General features: G+C 41.9%; 1 protein-coding gene and 1 long non-coding RNA gene across 7 annotated transcripts in view; one reads left to right on the plus strand and one right to left on the minus strand.

Moving 5' to 3' along the window:
• The window catches only part of LOC122460599, a 29,352-nt gene extending 17,074 nt beyond the window's left edge, over window positions 1-12,278 (minus strand). For both annotated transcript variants that reach the window (XR_006282015.1, XR_006282014.1), the window contains exon 1: window positions 11,635-12,278. This is a non-coding gene — a long non-coding RNA (uncharacterized LOC122460599). The remainder of the gene's footprint in view (window positions 1-11,634) is intronic.
• CAPRIN1 (cell cycle associated protein 1) overlaps window positions 10,804-23,092 on the plus strand; it is a 78,536-nt gene continuing 66,247 nt past the window's right edge. For 2 of the 5 annotated variants that reach the window (XM_038406979.2, XM_043516449.1), the window contains exons 1-2: window positions 10,924-11,088; window positions 11,425-11,630. In XM_038406979.2, the coding sequence (XP_038262907.1) occupies window positions 11,427-11,630 (204 nt within the window). In that variant the 5' untranslated portion in view covers window positions 10,924-11,088; window positions 11,425-11,426. Of the gene's footprint in view, window positions 11,284-11,424; window positions 11,631-23,092 lie in introns of all 5 variants that reach the window. The other 3 variants (XM_038406977.2, XM_038406978.2, XM_038406980.2) reach the window with 3 other exon arrangements.

Below are 23,092 nucleotides of genomic sequence, written 5' to 3' on the forward strand. Positions count from 1 at the left end.
GTTTAGGGCTGCTTAGCACCTGTGGCAACAACAAAAAGCAGCCAGAACACAGCTAAGGATCAGGGCATCATGTATGGTGTGACGTGTCACACTATCCTCATTTCTGTCTGGAAACATAAGACAAAGAATAGCTACAGCCTGAGTGTAATGGAGACACCAGCCCATAAAAGTAAGATAGTTTATTTGAATGTAAATATTTTATATGTATTGTAAGCAGAGTGGATAGTGACACCTATAGTACAGTTGCCTTGTGCTTTCCATTATAAGCCCTGGCTTATAATTGTCCCTTTGCTAATAGCCCCTTTGCTAAACTTCACCCATTTGGGCTGAAATTTTCCACGCTTTCATCTTTGCCTCATACTGAATTTTTGGAAAGTTTCACTGAAAATGGTTTAGCCATTTCTGGAAATGAGGTTATGGAGAAATAAGCAGATTTGGCAATGTCACCCATATTTTGAAGAGCGCTAGCACCTTTGTACCCTAGAGCATGAATTTGAAATTTGGCAAGGAAATACTGCTGGGGGCAGACAGCTGCCTTTTCCTGCCTTTGTGAAAATTCACTCAGATTTAGCTAAATGATAAGACTTTGAAAATCAACATTTGAGCCTAAATTTGTAGATTTTAAGACCAGAAGTGACAAGTGTGATAATTTAATCTGATCACTTGTATAACACAGACCATAGAATTTCATCCATTAATTCCTGTATCAAGCTCCATAATGTAGTTAAACTAGAGCATGTATTTTAGAAAGCCATCCAGTTATGATTCAAAGTTTTCAAGTGATGATGCTTATTAATTATTTAGCATTATGATAGTGCCTAGGGGCATCAGTGATGGATCAGGGCCCCACTTGTTTTTAGTATAAATGAGTAACAGAAAGATAGTCCCTCCCCTGAAGAGCTTACAATGTAAATATAAAATGAGAGGGGACAGGTGACAACAGTAAACAGATGACAGAAGCACAAGGAAACAATAAGACAATACTGGTAAGTTGGTTAATTGCCCTTATTGTTAACATTTTGAGCCTTATTTCTGGTTTGAATTTGTCAAGCTACAACTTCCAGCCATTGGCTCTTGTTATGGCTTTGCTAGATTAAAGAGCCCTTTGCAGGTATTTATAAGTAATGATGAAGTCACCTCTTCACTCTCTCATTTATAAGCTAATTAGATTGGAGCTCCTTAAGGAGACTGGCGGGCATGTTTTCCAGTCCTCAAATCATTCTTGTAGCTCTTCCCTAAGCTTTCCCCAATTTTTCAATATCCTTTCTGAAGTGTGGAAACCTGAACTGGCCACACTATTCTGATAGTAGTCTCACCACTGCCTTATAGAGATAATATAGCCTGCATGTTCCTACTTGACACTGACCTGTTTATATATTCAAAGATCACATTAACATTTTTGGTCATAACATTACACTGGGAGTTCATGTTAATTTGTTTGCCCATCACTATCCCTAAGATCTTTTAAACTGTTTTCTAGGATACACACTCCAATCCTGTAACTATGCCCTACGTATTTTGTTCCTAGATGTAGGACTTCATATTTGGTGCTAAAGTGCATGTTGTTTGTTTGCACTCAACTTTTAAAGTGATCCAGATTACTCTGTATAAGTGCCTTGTCCTCATAATTATTTATCATTCTACAAGTCATTATAGGCAATGATGTTGTATTTTCTTCTAGATCACTAATAACAATATTAAATACTCTGGGGCCAAAAACCAGTCCCGTGAGCCCCCATTGTAACATACATTTGTTGATGATTTCCCTTTAACAATTATGTGGTAAAATCCATTAGTTAGACAGTCTTTAATCAACATAATAGGAGCTATATTGATTGTATATTATGTTAATTTTGCAACAATGTACCCTCAGCTGTAGAGTACGAAAACCTGTCTTACACCTCGAATTCCTCAACCTGATTCCTCAACCAATGTGTTATGCACAGATCTTTTTCAACAGAAAGCTTTATGAATATTTTATTTATTTTGCTGCTGACACATTAATGTTTAACACTTATGTCACAAAACCTGTAATTTCAGTTTATTCAGACAAGAGCTCCTTTGAGCTTTTTAATTCTTATTCAAGAGAAAGGTTTATTTTGTTTGAATTTAATTTTATTATGAAAACTTAGTCAGCCTGTAGGTTTAAACAGAACAGGAATTTTTCTCCCTTGGGCAAATTTGCTTGGGAATCGGAAACTAAAAGAAGAACAAAATGATTCATAATTTTATAGAAGTGTCTGATCAGCATTAAGAAATACAGCTATTGAAACTTGGTCTGCTTTAAAAACGTGAATCTAAGTGAAAGCTAGCATCTGTAGATTTCACTAGATCTTCTTTTTTAGCAGATATTGTGCTGTGTTCATATTGCTGAAGGTGTGGTTCAACCCAAACAAGGGCTCTGTTATAAAGACATCATGGGCTCCATGTTCATTATACTCCCCAGACAAAATGTGCTCAACTGACAAGATAAAATACATTTTTTCTAATTGTCAGTCATGCAAACAAACTAGGAACTGAGAATCAAGGTTAGTTCTTTGCTTCTCGCATATCACTATCAGCAATAGAGATTCTGCAGATCACACTGGACCCCTGTGCCAGCCCATTCCCTTCTAATAAGGCCGTCAGTAACACTTGTGAAGTCCCATTTTATTCAGCAGGTTTTTGAACATGCAACTGACTGGAACTTGGTCAACAATTGTGTTGCCCAAGAAGGGCTAGAATTCATCTAAGTCACATTGACTAGGCCTAGATAACAGGAGTAAAATGGCTGTAAAAACCTAATTGTATTTCTTCAGTCAGAGGATATGATTCTGAATATAGACAAGGAACAGATCTCCTAAGTAAGAAGGTACAATTTTTATAGTAGCTTTTCAGAGAAGACATGCAGCAGAAGTACTTCAAACGCTGTTTTCTCACAAATCCATTCAAGAATACAGTAGGAAGAATGAGACAAAGGCCCCAATCCTGCAAACAGTCAAAATACTAAAGTATCCATAATATAGTTCATCCCTTATACTTCAAAGAGGATGGGAACTTGTGAGACATTTTATTTCTTTTCCTACAATCTGAAAAATAAAAGTTCAGCACCTGCCCATTTCTCTGGGTATTCACAAGGCAGAAAGTGATATTGATATTAATTTAAATCACAAAATGTGAATAGCTGAGTTATATACCTCAATACCTCAACTACAGGGCTCTTTGAAAATAGCATTTGTAAATTTTTCTATTCTGATTTTTTCTCCTTTACTCATTCTTGTTCCTGGCAATATTCTTCTCCTCTGGAGGCAAAGCCACCATTCTTCGGGATAGGAGGGTCCTCTTTCTGTAGCCTATCAGCTCCACTCTTTAATAAGACAGAAAAGTTACTAAGTATTACATGGATATTGTTAGGTAGGAATTAATTCTAGGGTCTCCTGCATGGCAGTGCCAAGCACTTCCAGAAAGATGCTTAGCTGGCCTACCCACATGTTTCTTTAGGGATAATTTTACTATTGTGTCTGTCATTTAGCTTCACAGCACCTCATGTCCTTGCAATAATCTCCTGGAAATACAGGCTGTCACAGTAACACATAATTTGTCAAATCAAATCAGACCACTAGTCCATCAAGTCTAGTAGCATCTTGCTTCCAACACTGGCAAATGCCAGATACTTTATAGGAAGATGAAAGACTCCCCTATAATGTACATGGACAGTTGTATAATACTGTACTTGGTGGGGAGAAATTACTTCCTGTTCTCTACAGTCTGATAAGCTGAAGCACAGAAGCATGAGATCTGACGATTCTTATTTTAACAGGTATAGCTACAAATATTATTCCTGGCTATAACATTTTTTTAGCTCCATTATGAAATCCAGTTACAGCTTAGCCTAGAACAAGTGCAGTTCAGGGACTCAGGAAGTCTTGACTGCCCATCCTAGCTCTGTCACTGACTTGCTCTGTGGCTTTAGGAATGTCAGTTTATCACTCCACATTAGTTTTCTCTTCCTTACCTATTCATGCCTATTGTATGGGAGTGTCATGAGGCTTAATTAGTTAAAATATTTGCACTTTGCTTTGAACATGGACATAACTAAGTATTTTTGCTATTATAGCTGAACTGCTATGTGTGCGTGTGTGTGTAATTCACTCTCATAAAATATATTTGCAGCAATAAGCCGCAGGCTTTACAAGTTAAAACCAATACTTTAACTTCCACCCAGAAACCAGCCCACAGTCAGTGCTCGATGGAGCACTGGAATAATGCACTCGTGGTGTGAAATACAATTTAACAAGCAAGCAGATGTATTTTACACCAGCATCAGCTTCGAAATGGCCTTAAAATGTAGCTTTGTGTAAAGAGAACTCCACTATTCTAACTTCAAAGCAACATAGGAATGACTCTATCTGTAGCAATGTCCACATCCAGAAGGAACAGTCATGACCTCCTTGTCAACCAGAGGCTGGAAAAAAGCAGACTTGGCCACAGCTGCTATCTGCACACCCTTAAAATTTAGCATGACCCTCACACCCCAAATTATGGACCTGAAAAACAACCCGGGGTGCACTCCCTCAAATCAAGGTAATGTAATCTCTGTCAAGTTTTCTGCTTGCTTCCCCCAACCTACCTCATTACCTGTGTTGTATGGATTGAGTCTAAATCAATCCCCAGCATCAGACAGATACTAGATAAATCACTCAACTGCCTTAGACAGATCAGACAAGACAGAAATAGAGAGGTGAATGTCATCAGCATACTGAAGACACTGCCGCCCATGGACTAAATTCTACTTTCAGTTACATTACGTAAATCCAGAGTAACCCCATTGACTTCAGTATAATTACTCCAGATTTGATGTATCTGGAGTATCTCATCCATGTGGGACTACTGATACTGCAAGGTATGACCCTGAACATATCAGAAGTGATTTCAGGGCTCCCGGAGTCAGGATGAAGGAATTGGGGATGTAGGTGGTATTCTCATTGATCTTTCCAGTCAAGGGTAAGGATCCAGGCAGAGACAGACACATCCTGGAGGTAATACATGGCTGTGCGGATGGTGTCACCAGGAGGCTTCAGCTTACTCGACCATGGGATCCTGTTCTGAGAAGGACTGCTGAGCAGAGATGGGGTCCACCTGTCTAGGAAGGGGAAGAATATCTTTGGATACAGACTGGCTTACCTAGTGAGATGGGCTTTAAACTAGGTTCAATGGGGGCAAAACCCCACAGGTAAGTCCAAAACATGAAGATCTGACCGAAGGGTCATGGGAAATCGCAGCTTGGACAAAGGACAAACATGACATAATAAAGAGGGGAAATCTAATAATCCTTTTAGATGTCTGTATACTAATGTAAGAAGTATGGGGAATAAACAGGAAGAACTACAAATACTAGTGAATAATCACAAATACAACATAATTGGCACCACAGATAACTTGGTGAGATAATTCAAATGACTGGAATATTGATATAGAAGGGTAGAGCTTGTTCAGGAAGGACAGGCAAGGAAAAAGGAAGGAGATGTTGCCTTGTATATCAAAGGTGTATACACTTGCACTGAGGTTGAGAAAGAACTGGGAGGCAGACCTGTTGAAAGTCTTTGGGTAAAAATATAAAAGGGGTAAAAAAACCACGGTGATGTCATGGTAGGGGTCTGCTGGAGACCACCTAACCGGGAAGAAGAGGTGGATGAGACTTTTTTTAAACAACTAACAAAATCATCCAAAACACAGGACTTGGTGGTGATGGGGGACTTCAACTACTCAGACATCTGTTGATAAAATAATACAGCAGGGAAGAGATTATCCAACAAGTTCTTGTAATATACTGGAGATGACTTTTTGTTACAGAAGATGGAGAAAGTGACTGGGGAGTGGCTATTCTGGATTTGATTCTGACAAACAGAGAGGAACTAGTTGAAAACCTGAAGGTGGAAGACGGTTTGGGTGAAAGTGATCATGAAATGACAGAGTTAATGATTCTAAGGAACCGCAGAAGAGGAAGCAGGAGAATAAAGACAATGGACTTCAAGAAACCAAACTTTAGCAAACTCAGAGAATTGATAGGTAAGATCCCATGGGAAGCAAATCTACGGGAAAAAAGAGTTCAGGAGAATTGGCAGTTTTTTTAAGGAGACATTATTAAGGGCACAAGAGCAAACAATACTAATGTGTAGGAAAGATAAGAAGTATGGAAAAAGCCACCTTGGCTTAACCAGGCGATCTTCAATTACCTGAACTCAAAATAAAGAGTCATACAAGAAATGGAAAATAGGTCAAATTTCAAAGGATGAGTATTAAAAAAAAACAACACAAGCTGGTAGGGACAAAATTAGAAAGGCCAAGGCACAAAACAAGGTTAAACTAGCTAGGATATAAAAGGTAACAAGAAAGCATTTTACAAATACATGAGAAGCAAGAGAGGACAGGATAGGTCCATTACTAAATTAGGAGGGAAAGACAATAACAGAAAACACAGGGATGGCTGAAGTGTTTCAGTTTTGTTTCAGATTTCAACAAAAAAGTTAGCAATGATTGGAAGACTAACATAGTGATCATCAGATCATCACCAGAAGAAAAGAACAACTTAAGAATTACTTAGACAAGTTAGTCTTCAAGTCAGCAGGGCCTAACAAAATATATCCTAGAACAGGGGTGGGTAAAGTTTTTGGCCTGAGGGCCACATTGGGTTTCTGAAATTGTATGCAGGGCCAGTTAGGGGAGGCTGTGCCTCCCCAAAGAGCCAGGCATGGCCCGCCCCCTATCCAACCCCCCACTGCTTCTCGCCACCCCGCCAGGGATTCCTGCCCCATCTAACCCGCCCTGTACCCTGACAGCCTCCCAGGGACCCCTGCCCCATCCAACCCCCGCTCTCGTCTCCTGACCGCCCCCAACTGCCCCCCGCCACCCCATCCAATTCCCCTCTCCTTCCTAACTGCTTCCCCCGGGACCCCTGCCCCATCCAACCACACCTTCTCCTTGACCGCCCCTGGACCCCCTGTCCCTCACTGCCCCCCACCGCCCCATCCAACCCCTCCTCTCCTTCCTGACTGCCCCCCCACCCAGGACCCCTGCCCCCATTCAACCCCCGTTCCCTGTCCACCCCCGGAACCCCACCCTGACTGCCCCCGCTGCCTCATCCAACCCCTCCTCTCCTTCCTGACTGCACCCCCGGGACCGCTGACCCCACTCAACCCTCCTGTTCCCCGCCCTCTGACCGCCCTGACCCCTATCCACACCCCCAGCCCCTGACACCCCCCCAAACTCCCCTGCCCTCTATCCAACCCCCCCAGCTCCCTGCCCCCTTACCATGCTGCCTGGAGCAGCGGTGGCTGGTGGCGCAGCTACACCAGGACTGGCAGCGGCACCGCGCAGCACAGAGCACCGGGTCAGGCCAGGCTGTGCAGCTGTGCTGCCCTAGGAGCTTGCTGCCCTGCCGCCCAGAGCATTGCGCCAGTGGCGCAGTAAGCTGAGGCTGCGGGGGAGGGGGAACAGCAGGGGAGGGGCCAGGGGCTAGCCTCCCGGGCCAGGAGCTCAGGGTCCAGGCAAAACAGTCCCGCGGGCCATAGTTTGCCCACTTCTGTCCTAGAATAATTAAGGAACTATCTAAAGAGATCTCTGAGCCATTTATGATTATCTTTCAGAACTTGTGGAGGATGGGAGAGATATCAGAGGACTGGAAAAGGACAAATACAGTATCTATCTAGCAAAGAGGAGTAAGGATAACCCTGGGAATTATAGACCAGTCAACTTAATTTATTTTGCTCCAGAAAGATAACGGAGCAAATAATCTAACAATGAATGTGTAAGAACCTAGAAGAAAATAAGGTAATAAGTAACAGTCAATAGGGATTTGTCAAGAACAGAACATGTGAAACCAACTAATAGCCTTCTTTGACAGGGTAACAAACCTTGTGGATGTGGGAAAGCAATAGATATCATATATCTCAACTTTAGTAAGGCTTTTGATATATGACTGTCTCATAAACAAACTAGAGAAATATAACCTAGGTGAACCTACTATAAGGTGAGAACACAACCAGCTGGAAAATCGTACTCAGAGTAGTTGTATAGTGCAGTGGTTCACATTTGAGCTGGAAGAGTATATAAAGTGGGATCCTTCAGGGATGTGTCCTGGGTCTGGTTCTTTTCAGTATCTTCAGAAATGATTTGGATAATGGCATAGAACACATGAAGTTTGCTGATGATACCAAGCTGGGAGCGATTGCAAGCGCTTTGGAGGACAGGATTAGAATTCAAAATAATCTTGATAAACTGGAGAAATGGTCTCTAGTTAAACAGGATGAAATTCAATAAGGACAAATACAAAATACTACACTTAGCAAGGAATAATCAATAGCACAAATATAAAATGGGAAATGACTTCATAGAAAGGAGTTCTGCAGGAAAGGATCTGGTGGTTATAGTGTATCACAAATGAAATATGGGTCAACAATATAATACTGTTGCAAAAAAAAAAAAAGCAAACATCATTCTGGGATATATTAGTAGGAGTGGTATAAGCAAGACACGAGAAGTAATTCTTCCATTCTATTCTGATAAGGCCTCAACTGGAATATTGTGTCCAGTTCTGGGTGCCACATTTTAGGAAATATGTAGACCAACTGGAGAAAATCCAGAGGAGAGCAACAAAAATTATTGAAGGTCTAGAAAACATGACCTTTGTGGAAATATTGAAAATTTGGGCTTGTTTAGTCTGGAAAACATAAAACTGAGGGTCCCTTCCCCACATGATAACAGTCTTCAAGTATGTAAAAGGTTGTTTTAAAGAGGAGGATGATAAATTGTTCTCCTTAACCACTAAGGACAGGACAAGAAGTAATGATCTTAAATTGCAGCAAGGGAGATTTAGCTTAGACATCAGGAACAACTTCCTGTCAGTATAGTTAAGCACTAGAACAAATTATCTAGGGAGACTGTGGAATCTTCATCATTGGAGGTTTTTAAGAACAGGTTAGACAAACACCTCTAGGGATGGTCTAGATAATACTTAATCCTGCATCATTGCAGAGGACTAGACTAGATGACCTATGGAGATTCCTTCCAGTCCTACATTTCTATTTCTATCCAACAATTGAAATTGGCCCCAGTCTACTCACTAGTTTAATAATCTCATGTATATGAGCAGCAGGGATTCACAACAAAGACCCTCCAGTGTAGATGAACAACCACCCAAATGCTACCCTATGCGAAATGTTCCTTTGTAATGTCAGCTAGAAAGGGTATTCTTCACTTCCAGATCAAACTATTGTGTAATGTTGCTGTTCTACAGTTAAGTTTCATTTTGTAGGTGGCTACATTCATATGAATTGCTTCCTAAATATAGTTTGCACCATCAACCTGTACAGCACTCTGAATACAAGATACTTCATATATGCAAGGACATTTACTATTGCAAATTATTTGTCAGAGATTATAGAAAAGCCAGAAAGCAGGTTTGCTTAGCATGGAGCTAAAATTAGGTATAAAATGAGCAACAGAAGAATAGGAACACAAGTTAGCCGATTATCAAATTCACAAGAAACGTAAGGCGCATTTTTCCCACTACAGTATCAGGGAAAACGTTCCCTTATATTATAAAAAAGGGAAGCTGAATAACTGCCAAAGCCTTTCCAGCTTGGTTTGCCACATTCAGGGGTATTTCAGTTGTCTCCAGATGTCACACTTTTATCTCCTTAAAATAGGTATAGCACTCCTTTTGAATGCAAATTTGCCTTTGTACAACACAAGCCAGGTTTTGTCTCACTGTCAATTCCTGCAAATGATAAAGAAATAAAGTAATAGGCTTTCAGTTACCTGGACCAGAAATCAAAAAGTCCAGCAATAGCTGAAAGGGGTTGGATTCATTATACTGTCTTAGGTCAGAAATGTATATAAAGTTTAATATGTATGTAAGTATTAGACAAGCATCATTATCTGCAAGAAAGACACAGGAACCTCTAACACCACACCTGGCAGGTAAGGAAAGAAAGGCAATTGTTTGCCAGTGCCCACAATGCATGTATTATATTTCAACCCCCAAAAGTGGATGGATGTAGCAGGTGGCTCGCACTGGAGAGGTTGATCACCCATCCTGTTGTTTCAGGGATGCTCCTTACGGGGTACCTAACATCCCATGAGCCGTACCCAGTAACGAGCAGCTACTGAGCGTTAACTGATTAGGCAAAAACCAAGCTTTCAAGCCACTCGTCTGCGGGTCAGAAGTTCACGGTGACTCTGCACCAGACACAGCCCACCCCACAGGCACGGTCCTCAAAGCGCCCCTGTCCTGTACCGTCCGGGCAATGGGGCTTCTTTGCGTGGAAGCACAGCGGGCCACAGGCGCGCTGCGACCGGCCTCGCTCGGGTCCCGCTGGGGACAATTCTCAGCGCGCGTGACGCCACGGGTCATCCCCAGGACGCTCCCAGGCTCGGCAGGCACTGCCCGGCCCACCGGGGAGCCGAGCGGCCCCCACTGCCGGCGCAGGGGCGGCTGCAGCGAAGCCCTTTGCCCCGAGGGGGCTCGGAGCCCCTGATCCCTTCCCCCGCCTCTGGGGGGGTCCACGCAACCGTCCCCACTGGAGAAGGGGCGGGAGCGGCCCACGGGGCCGCTGCCCGGGCCGGATTCGGAGGCGGCGGGACTGGGCTGCCGCCAGAGGGGAGATTTCCCCGTTGCCCAACAAGCCCGGCCCGTTCCCGCGGGGTCCTGCCAAGAGCCCTCTGCTCTTCCCATTGTGGGCCGGGTTTTAGTGGCTAGCGCGCGCCTGAACGACTCGCCCGGGAAAGGCCTTGGCATTTGGAAGGGGGATTGTTGGATGCACGATGGGGACGCGCCGCAATCCAGAGCACGTCCCGCTATGCAATGCGGATCGGTCAGTGGCTCAGGCGTTCTACGCGGACACACCCCGCCGCCGAGGACCCCTCGCTCGCTCGCAAGCCGGCCCTGCCTGTCTCAGGCGCGCGCGCTCTCGGCTCTTCCTTTAGTAGCTCGCTGCAGAGGTAGCAGGAGCGGCGCAGGCGGCGGGGCCGGAGTGGGCTGAGGCGGCCATTCCCAAAAGCGAGAACGCAGCGCACTGAGCCCCTCCCCTTGGGACACTCACACACACGGTGAGGGGCGGGGGGGAGTTTGATGAAGGGTTCCAGACACAGGGTCGGGAGGGTTTCCGTGAGTGACCGTTGAACGGGGATAGGGGACGAGCGGCGCCCCGGAGGCTGCTGGTCACGTGATTCCAGAGCGCCCCCGTCGTAGGCGGACAGAGCCGAATCGATTTGGTTGCGAGATCGTTGGGCGCGCGCCTGCAGGTGCGGCTCCGACGCGCGTCCTGGGGGGGGGGGTGGGTGAGGAAGGTGGGGGGGTGCGCGCGCGCGCGCGCCCTCCCGCGTGTCCCCTCCGGCGGCCCGTCTAGCCATCCCCTTTAACGCGCTCTCTTTTCTCGCCTGTAGAGATGCCCTCGGCCACCAACAGCACTATGGCGAGTAGCAGCGGCAAAGTGGGGCCAGTGCCGGCGGGTAGTGAGGCCAACCCGGCAGCGGCTCCTCCCCAGGCGGTAGCGGCTGCGGGCGGCAGCACCAGCTCGGTGCAGACAGAGGCCATGAAGCAGATTCTGGGAGTGATCGACAAGAAGCTGCGCAACCTGGAGAAGAAGAAGGTACCGTATCTCCCCGCACTCCGGTCTGGGCCCGGCCACCCCCTCGCGCGTTCTGGCTTCCTCTGCTCCAGCTCTCTCCGGTCTCCTCTTTCTCTCTGGGTCTCCGGGTTCCCTTCCCCGCCCGGGAGTTTCCGCTGCCCGGCGGCCTGTCGGCCTGTCTCACGCCGGGGCCGTAGAATCGCCTTTCCCCATCATCCACGGCGGGGATTGGCCGGCCCGGGCCCCGCTGTGTGGGGAGCGAGGTTCCGGATCTCGGTGCTCCTGCACCTGGCCGGCCTGGTCCCCGGGGAGTTGCCGCGGGCCTGCTCGGGGCGTTCCCGGCGGAGGCTCCCGCCGGAAGGTTCCAGAAGCGCGGCCGCCTCGCCCGGGGCATTCCTTTCCTGCTCCGCTTGGCCGAAGCGCGCAGGCTTTTGTTCGCAAAGCCCCGCGCGGGGCGATGCGCGTCGCGCTCACGGGGCTCTTTGGGTTCGGACACAGGCAGGAGGGGCCGCCACTGCCCCCGTTCCCGTCCTCTCAGTCGGTGAGACACCGGTGAGACAACACAGTCCCCACCCCCACCCCTTTGTTCCTGGGGGCCGGGGTCTTCGCGAGCTCGGCCTTTGCCGGGGGATGAATTGGGCTTGTAACCATCCCATGGAGTTGCGGCCCTCTCCCCCGGCATAGAGAGCTGGGTGGGTGCGGGACGATAGGCTCTGCAGTCTGTGGGGCTCACGGACTGTGCACATGGAGGCTGAAGCTAATATGGCGGCGGCGAGAGGCAGTCTCAGCCTCTCCGAGGCAGCTGCATTGTGTGAGCAGGCACTGGCAGCACAAAGCCGGGGCCAGCCGGCCACCCTGCCAGAGATTCCCCTGGAGGCTTCCTCTGTATGGGTCACGCAGCCAAGACTCGAAGGCGTCCAGGATATTATACAACAGCCCTCGCCCTGACTCTTGGGGTGTCTCTTGTGGGAATATCAGTTAGTCTCAGAGGGTCTGGGTTGCCTAAGGAGAGTGACGGTGTTGTGGTTACTTATCATTTCTATGGTACCAGTTGTGTACATGATGCTGTGTGTCAGATGGATCGTGCCATGCAAGTGACCCGGTTCTACAGAGCTTAATGGGTAAATGTGATAAGACACAATAGCAAAGACAAGTTTGAATGGTTATTGCCCCCATTAAAAGCTCTGGAGTTTTGGTGATATACTTGAGAAATCACTATATTTACAGGTTAAATCTTGGGATACTACCAAAAAATTCTGAACTGCAGCAAGGTTAATCTCTTAATTCTGCTTTTGTTTTTAATGTTAAAAAAACCATGAATTCAGTTATGAAATTTTTTTTCACTTTTATTTAAAAACAAAATTTGAAATATGAGTAGTCTAGTTTGGGATGAATTGACTATATTAAGGCAGTAAAGGTGACATGCAAAGTGGCCAGAAATAGGGCCTACTTAACACCTGTATGCATGAATGCACTGCTTTTTTTCCTTTTAAAAAAATAGCAGGAATGTTAAGTGTCATTTTAAAGAGAGAGGGAAGGCTTTTTGTATGACTTTAAAATGTGGCAGGGGAGTTCTCTCATACTTTGCCTGTAGACAGACTTATACTTGTATAAGCAGAGGTGTGATATTAAACAGTTAAATCAGTGCAAGTTTATGCATAGACAAAGTCTTAGTCTTTAACTGAAGGTTTGAAGATTTTCAATCAATCCTTAAAACTTCCCCAAGTGTTTTAAGTGAATTAAGTAAATTGTGAATGGTCTGAATAAAAAACTTCAGACAAAACAAGGAAGTGAAACAATATCATAAACGTGCTAGTTTTCCAAGATGGACACAACTTGAATTTTGAGTTAAAAATTAGGAGGGGGGCAGGGAGGTAGGGAGAAGAGCTCTTCAAACCTTCTGCCCTAAAACAAGCAAAAACTGCACAAGTACAGCCTTTATGCCTTGGGTCACTTTTACCTGTTTATATGCAGCAGTTTCTGAAGTTTTAAAGAAACTTCATAACTTACATTTTAACAAATGCATTTAGTGTTTGTTTTCTAATGCAGTCGCTCTCAACCTTTCCAGACTACTGTACCCTTTTCAGAAGTCTGATTTGTCTCACGTACCCCAACTTTCACCTCGCTTAAAATCTACTTGCATACAAAATCAGACATAAAAATACAAAAGTATCACATACAGTATAACTGAAAAATTGTTTATTTTCTCATTTTTACCATATGATTATAAAATAAATCAACTGGAATATAAATATTGTACTTGCGTTTCAGTGTATAGTGTGTAGAGCAGTATAAACAAGTCATTGTATGAAATTTTAGTTTGTACTGACTTTTCTAGTGGTTTTTTTTTTATGTAGCCTGTTGTAAAACTAGTCAAATATCTAGATGAGTTAATGTACCCCCCTACATACCCCCAGCGGTACACGTATCCCTGGTTGAGAACCACTGTTTTAATGGACTTTCTGGTAAAGCTCTATGGAGAGTATCTAAAACTAGAAAGTTATAAGTAGAAGACCTCAGAATTCTGATACAAATGCATGCAATTTGGGACATTTTAGCTTGTGAATTCCTTAGTTTCTGTTAGTTCCCCATACCTGTTATAACATATGGAGAGCAGTAGTAACTGGTATAATTAAAGTGTCTTGAGCATTTCATTATAACTTTACATTTGCTTATTACTTTCTGAAACTTGGCATGGAAACTTCCCTCACAGAGAAGAACCCTTGAGTAGTTGTGGTGTGAATTGCTTTTGAGTTGAGAAATTGTGTATTAGCACTATATTTTGTTTTTTTTTCTTGTTAAGGTCAGGTTGTATGTGCATAGCTAGCTTAGCACTGTGCACAATGATGAGAGTGCGTGAAGGAGACAAGAGCTCCTGCACAACTCCGAAGACTTGCTGCAGACCTCATAATGTGCATGGGATAAATGGTTCTTGGATGTGTCAAGCCAAATAGTTAAATTATGGATTTTTTTCTTGTCTTTAAAAAGAATAAATCAAAGGTGTTAATATTCTCTGAAGTTTTGAAGATAGTCATTTCCTTACTTCTGATTACTTACCCTTGCAGAGAATACCTATGCAATATTTATTTGTGCTTATGTATTATTTGTGATCACATGCTGTTTCTTAAGTGCAGTATTCATACAACTACATTTTTTAATCTTCTAAATTTCTGAAGATGTTTTGCATATAAAGGGTAAGATCAGAAATTATAGTCTAGAGACAAGTGGATGAAAAATGTTAAATGTGAAAACATCTGATAATGTGCAAGATTAAATGCTTTCACTAAAAGAGTTTACAGGTCTTCATCTAGAAGGACAATTGAGTTAAGTTTTGAATGTTTATTAGCTAAGAACAAAGTAAAAATCATGTTGATTTGGTGACCTGTGCAATTAGAGTTAGGACATATTTTAAATATTTAAATGGTAAGTATGGCTTGTGGTCTAATAAATATACTTTTGCTGTAGAAATTAGAAATGCTACATCTTGACTCAGAAGTCTTTTTAGTTTCACACTTTCATTAGCTGGCTCTAAGAGTAAAATGATATTGCTAAACTCAAGTAGTAATAATTTTGGAATTACAGTACAGAATTTGTTCAAAATAAGTTGAAAATAATTCAAGCTAGGAACCATAGTAATTACAGGTGTTTATACTAAATTGCTAGTTATATTTCAGTCGTCTTGTTTTCAGTTTGCTTCAGAACTAAAGTGTTAAGAAAAGTTCCAAAGAGCCAAAGTGGTACATGTTTAAAGGGGGATGACAGTAACCCAGTTTCTTCTCTTTTAGATGTAGAAAGAAAGCTTGAGGATGTTTTACCTTTTAGAAAGATCAGGAATGCTGAATCTTGTTTCTGGACTTCTTGAAGGTCTCTTACGTGTTAAGAGCTTCCTTAGGTCCTAATTCAAGGGATGTTCTATTATCTAAAGTCTTTTCTTCCATCAACTTATGAGTTGAATTAAATAGGTGTTTAAAAAAGTTTTAAACAGTCTGAATAAAAATCACTTAAACCTCTTTTTGACTTCACTTGCATGATGTATGATGTTAAAATCCTACTAGTTCTGTAACTACTCATAGTCTTCCAGGAAAAGCAAGCTAGATCTAAATCTCAATTTCTGTTGTGTTGTAATACAGAAGCTTTTTTCTTGGGGTGGGGGTGAGAGCAAACATTGTCTCCATTTTACAGCCTGGGGGCAGGAGAGAAACACATGCACCAATTGAGCTGTAGCTCACGAAAGCTTATGCTCAAATAAATTTGTTAGTCTCTAAGGTGCCACAAGTACTCCTTTCCTTTTTCCTCCCTTTCAGTTCACCTTTAATACCACAGACAACCAAACTTCGTGTGCTGTTCTAACTGTGCCATTGTCTTATGAAGCTTTAGAATGCTTAAAAATATGAAAGATGCTGTATTAAAACCATATTCTATAAACTGATAAATATGAATGTGAGAAAGCTGTACCAGTTTAACAACAAGTGTAGGTTTTAAACCAGTTTGGTAAATCTAGTGCAAACAGCTACGTGGACACTCCTTTTTATTTAAACCAACCTTAATTTGGCTTGGCTGATGTCAATTGGGAAACGGTTTAAACTAAAATAGGTGGCCATCCCAGGGTTAGCACTAATTTTAAAAGAGATTTAAGTTAAATTGCTGCATCTTTGTCTTGTAGCCAAACCATAGATATGAGTCTAAATATCGTAGTGACGTTTGCCAAAATATATTTCATGGATGGTTCTACCATGCTCAATAACATAGGCATTTCCATTGTAATACATCAGTTTGACCTAATATTTTAGGTAGTATTTGTGTCTCTGCTTCCACTTTTTGATAGATGTGATAGACTTTCTGCATGAAAGATCTGACTAACAATCAGTCTATCATAGGGCATTGTGATAAGTTTCTTCGGAAGAGGTCTTATGGAAGCAACCATTGTTGCTGGGTTTAAGGCCCCTCTGGTGATCAAAGGCTCTTCTCATTGATACACTGATCTCCAGGTAGCTTTGGTGAAGCAGTTGCATGCTCTGTCAGGAGGGCTGTCTTCCTGTTTCCTTGTGGGATAGCACTAAATCAGTCCTGAGTCTGTTGTCTCTTTTTTCCAAGTTACTTTTTGTTACTCGGTATCCAGCATGGCCTGTCTTAGGACAAAAAGAAAAGGAGTAGTTATGGCACCTTAGAGACTAACAAATTTATTTGAGCATAAGCTTTTGTGAGCTACAGCTCACTTCATCGGATGCATGCAGTGGAAATACATCAGCTTATGCTCAAATAAGTTTAGTTTCTAAGGTGCCACAAGTACTCCTTTACTTTTTGCGAGTACAGACTAACAGCTGCTACTCTGAAACCTGTCTTAGGACAGTATCAGTCACTGTTATTGCACTGCACAGCACATGTTCAGAGTGGTGGGCCCAGTCCCTGCATTTGTGGGTGTGTTTTTTTTTTTTTTTTGTTTTTTTTGTTTTTTTTAAGGAAACCTACTCTAAGAAATGTCGTCTAAAATGAAACTCAAAATTAGTTGTAATAAATCTGATTGGAAGTTTCTGTATTGAAATTGTGAATGGAGGCAGACTATGTGAAACCACAGCTGAATTCTTTTGTGTTGGAACCTCCAAGTGGTAGCATGGATATACTGATTTTTGGATACATATTAAGTCCCAGCTCCAACCCTCAAAATTAAGCTCTCATACCTGTTTTTTTTTTTTTTTTTTTTTTTTTTTTTTAAATTTTTGGAGGCACTAGTTCCTTGTTTCATCTCATTGTTTCATTTATAACTATTAGATTTTTTTTAATAGTATAGAAGTTATTTCTCTCAATGGTTGATATAACTTCTGTTAACTAGTTATGTATGCTCACTGAAGAGAAAATAGACTCCTTTTCTATGCATTGGGCAAAATGTCTTAATTACCAATGTAAGTAATTTTGCTGACTTTTTGTCTTTGATGGAAGCATGTGTTTGCCACAACATTTTAGAGCATCCAGCTCTCTGCACTGCTTCCTCCTTTAGATGACTCTTAAAAGAACATATTTATGTTTGACTCTGGATTAAGCTACTGATGACTGAAAGAGTCCTTTGGCTGGACTAAATGTGTGTATTTAAAGGACTGTGAAAGCCACTTAAGGTTGTACTTTCATAATGAACAAGAGGTAGCTCAGATCAGTAAAACTCATTAAGGCTCCCTTATGTCGACTTCAGTCTGTAAGCATCTACACTAAAATGCCCCTCCTGCCAATGTAAGTTGCCCAGCACACCGGCTTAGTAACACCATCTCTGTGAAAGGGGTAGCTCGTAAGTTGATTCAGTGTCTATGTAGACACTGAGTTGTTCCCATGGCCTGTTGCAGCCCAGGGCAGTGGGGCTCAGGCTGTCTGTGCCCCACAATGTCCCACACTGTTAGTTAAATCGGTTCAAGTCCTTCTGGTGAAGACACACTGCTGACAGAAGGAGCATAGTGTGGACATTACAATTGAAGTAATTATTGCGGTGGCTGTATGTCAACTTAACTTTGTAGTATAGACATGCCCTGAGGCAGTGACTTTGAATCTTTCTAGACTGCTGTACCTTTTTCAAGAGTCTGATTTGTCTTGTGTACCCACAAGTTTCACCTGATTTAAAAACTACTTGCAAAATCAGACATAAACACACACGTGTCACAGCACACTATTAGTGAAAAATTGCTTACTTTCTCATTTTTACCATATAATTATAAAATAAATCAATTGGAATATAAATATTGTACTTGCATTTCAGTGAATAAAGAAAAGGAGGACTTGTGGCACCTTGGAGACTAACACATTTATTTGAGCATAAGCTTTCGTGAGCTACAGCTCTCTTCATCGGATGCATTCAGTTGAAAATACAGTGGGGAGATTTATATACACAGAGAATATGAAACAATGGGTGTTACCATACACACTGTAACGAGAGTGATCACTTAAGATGACAGGTTTCAGAGTAGCAGCCATGTTAGTCTGTATTCGCAAAAAGAAAAGGAGGACTTGTGGCACCTTAGAGACTAACAAATTTGAGCATAAGCTTTCGTGAGCTACAGCCAATGAACTGGACAGTCTCTACGTAAAAGAATAAATGGACACAAATCAGATGTCAAGAATTATAACATTCAAAAACCAGTCACAGAACGCTTCACTTCAGTCTCTTTGATCACTCGATTACAGACCTAAAAGTGGCAGTTCTTCAACCAAAAAGCTTCAAAAACAGACTCCAACAAGAGACTGTTGAATTGGAATTAATTTGCAAACTGGATACAATTAACTTAGGCTTGAATAAAGACTGGGAGTGCATGGATCATTGCACAAAGTAAAACTATTTCCTCATATCCTTCCCCCCCCCCCCCCCCCCGCTGTTCCTCAGATGTTCTTATCAACTGCTGGAAATGCCCCCCCCCCCCCCCCCCCCGGTTATAGCTTACCTTACCTGATCACTCTCGTTAGTGTTCTCTGTGTATATAAATCTCCCCACTGTAGTTTCCACTGAATGCATCCAATGACGTGAGCTGCAGCTCACGAAAGCTTATGCTCAAATAAATTTGTTAGCCTCTAAGGTGCCACAAGTCCTCCTTTTCTTTTTGCGGATACAGACTAACACGGCTGCTACTCTGAAACATTTCAGTGTATAATATATAGAGCAGTATAAACAAGTCATTGTCTGTCTTTATGAAATTTTAGTTTGTACTGACTTCACTAGTGCTTTTTATGTAGCCTGTTGTAAAACTAGTCATATCTAGATGAGCTGATGTACCTCCTGGAAGACCCCAATGGGTACACATATTCCTGGTTGAGAACCATTGCTCTAAAGCATGAGGTAAGTATTGCTGGAGAAGTCAAGTAGAATGGTAAAACAGAAGTGCAAGTCATGTTGGCTTGATTGTATGGATAGAAGACTAGGGATGTCCAGATTGGAATAAAAATACTATAGACAATGCATTATATTAGTATTTCTGCACTGAAATTTGCTAGCAATAGGGGATTCATCCACTAGGAAGACTTACAAAATATCTAGGTATATTCTGTCACTGATCCACAAATAATTTACTGACTAATTCCCAGTAAGATTAATAGGCCTTAGTGGGTAAATCACCGGTATCTTTAAGTTAAGACATATACACGTATTGACTTGCATATTCAGGAGTGATTTTATTCACCTAAGATATTAGATATTTCCATTTTATGGAGTAAACAAAGGTTCTTAAAAACCAATTCAAATAAAATGAGATTTTACATTTAAATTAGGACTGTCAAGCAATTACAAAAATAAGTCACGTGATTGAACTGTTAAACAAAAATAGAATACCATTTATTTAAATATTTTTGGATGTTTTCCACATTTTCAAATATATTGATTTCTGTTACAATACAGAATACAACCATCTTGATTGATTTGGCCTCGTTAGCACTACAAAAAGTAATTTTCCCTCTGTTGATATTCACCCCTTCTTGTCAGCTGCTGGGAATGGGCCACATCCACCCTGATTGAATTGGCCTTGTTAGCAGTGACCCCCCACTTGGTAAGGCAACTCCCATCTTTTCATGTGCTGTGTATCTATACCTGCCTACTGTACTTTTCACTCCATGCATCTGATGAAGTGAGTTCTAGCCCACGAAAGCTTATGCCCCAATAAATTTGTTAGTCTCTAAGTTGCCACAAGGACTCCTCATTGTTTTTACAGTGCTTACTTTATATTTTTGATTACGAGTATTTCCTAATAGATAAGGCATTGGTCTCCTAAGCCAGGGGTTGTGAGTTCGACTTCCATCTGGGGTGAAGAGAATTTTAGAGGGGGGAGGGATAGCTCAGTGGTTTGAGCATTGGCCTGCTGAACCCCGGGTTGGGAGTTCAATCCTTGAGGGGGCCATTTAGGGATTGGGGCAAAAATTGGGAGTTGGCCCTGCTTTGAGCAGGGGTTTGGACTAGATGACCTCCTGAGATCCCTTCCAACCCTGATATTCTATTAGCACTGTAAAAACCCCAGAATAAATAGTATTTTTCAGTTCACCTAATATGAGTACTGTCGTGCAATCTCTTTATCATGAAGTTGAACTTAGAAATGTAGAACTATGAATAAAAATAAACTGCATTCAAAAATAAAACAATGTAACATCTTAGAGCCTGCAAGTCCACTCAGTCCTACATCTTGTTCAGCCAGTCACTCAGACAAACAAGTTTGTTTACATTTGCAGGAGATAATACTGCCTCCTTGTTTACAGTGTCACCTGAATGTGAGAACAAGGGTTTGCATGGCACGGTTGTAGCCAGCATCGCACAATATTTACATGCCAGATGTGCTAAAAATTCATGTTTCTTCATGCTTCAACCACCATTCCAGGGGACATGTGTCCATGCTGATGACAAGTTCTGCTTGATAACAATCTAAAGCAGTGCGGACTGATACATGTTCATTTTCATTATCTGAGTCAGATGCCACCAGCAGAAGGTTGATTTTCTTTTTCGGTGGTTCGGGTTCTGTAGTTTCCGCATCTGAGTGTTGCTCTTTTAAGACTTCTGAAAGCATGCTCCACACCTCATTCCGCTCAGATTTTGGAAGGCACTTCAGATCCTTAGATCTTTGGTCAAGTGCTGTAGCTATCTTTAGACATCTCACATTGGTACCTTTTGTGTTTTGTGAAATCTGCAGTGAAAACGTTCTTAAAATGAATATGTACTGGGTCATCATCCGAGACAGCTATGACATGAAATGTATGGCAGAATGTGGGTAAAACAGAGCGGGAGACATACTATTCTCCCCCAAGGAGTTGTTACATATTTAATTAACACTTTTTTTTTAATGAGCATCATCAGTATGAAAGCATGTCCTCTGGAATAGTGGCCGAAGCATGAAGGGGCATATGAATGTTTAGCATATCTGGCATATAAATACCTTGCAATGCTGGCTACAAAAGTGTCGTGCAAATGCCTGTTCTCACTTTCTGGTGACATTATATATAAGAAGAGGGCAGCATTATTTCCTGTAAATGTAAACAAATTTGTTTATTTAGCGATTGGCTGAACAAGAAGTACAATCATGATTAATATTTTTTGAGTTAATCATGTGAGTTAACTGCGATTGATCGACAGCCCTAATTTAAATGATGGTAAATATTCAGCTTAATGTCTTTGATATTCTTTATAAAGCTGTGTTAAGTGCTCGACACTCAGATTTACATGAGAGAGAGCTCACTTAAATTTAATACAGTACATTGAGAAAATCCTCAAGTTCTAAACACTTAGTTTCTGAATAAGAAACAAGGATGTTTATATTAATGCAATGTTGAAGCTGAAAATTCAGGAGCACATTAATATCATAGTAATATTTTATCTTTGGATTAATAATGTGACCCTGTTGCATGTCCTATCTATTTTAGAGTATAAATTAAATAAGAGTGATCAACAACTATTTATTGTGTACAAGGAAAACAGGAACAGATAATTCTATATGTGACATAGCCAAGTTGTGGATGTGGGGAAAACGGGAATTTCTGAAGTTTTGAGTGCTCAGTTTCAACTTTTCATATCACTTGAATGCTTGTTTGCATTTAGTTTTCCTGGTTCTTTTTAAGAAGTGGGGGGGGGGAAAAGTGCTTTGTAGTCACTTTCAAGATGCCTTTGTGGTGCTAGATCATTTAGATGACACAATTGAGGAGGCAGTGAGTTGGGGAACATTCTGAAGCACATGCATGAAAATATCAAACATTCGTTCATAAACTCTTTTATATAAAGTCAAGTTTTTCCCTATTGAATAGTGACTATATAACAAGTCACTCTTTAAATAGTCTGACTTCATCTATCTGAATTACAAAACAATGCCAGTCAGAACATGTATAACTCAGAAAAGACTAAGATAGTTTACTTAAAAAATAAATGAAAATTTTAGCCCCAAAGGAATTTGCTTGAGAAAAGTTGAAGTGAAATCAAAGAGGGTGATGGTTCAGAATGAAAATTAATTCTTATAGTTGCCAACAAACTCAATATTAAAACAGACCAGTCAGACTTTCTCAGTTCAGGGCAACTGCACTTGTATTTTCCTCTTCGTGGTCCACCAAGGCATCTACTCTAGGCCATCAACCCACGGTGACCCTACATCTCACAGGGTCACCGTGGGTTGATGGCAGAGCAGGGACTAAAATTGGGATCTGATGACTGTGTCCTGTGACCTGTTTACTGGATCACTCTTCCACTCACTTTCCTCTTAAATTTTTCTGCTGTTTGTGCTTCAGAGTGCACATGCTGTGTGAGAACTTAGGATAAGATTGTATAGGGGAAAAAATCAGTGAAACATCTCATTTTGCTGGGATAGTGCAGTTGGGCTGCAAGGCAAAAATGTATTACAGCAGTTATTTTACAGCTCTTGTTGCTGATGTTAGTTAACAGGTTTAAGAAGTGACACCTTGATTTACTCTTTCTCTTTTTTATCTAGTAGTATCTTAGCCTAATGCAGTAGGTGACCTTCTGGATTGTGTCTACAACTACAATGAAGTAA

The sequence above is a fragment of the Dermochelys coriacea genome, chromosome 6, assembly GCF_009764565.3.
Source record: "Dermochelys coriacea isolate rDerCor1 chromosome 6, rDerCor1.pri.v4, whole genome shotgun sequence".
Lineage (NCBI taxonomy): Eukaryota > Metazoa > Chordata > Testudines > Dermochelyidae > Dermochelys > Dermochelys coriacea.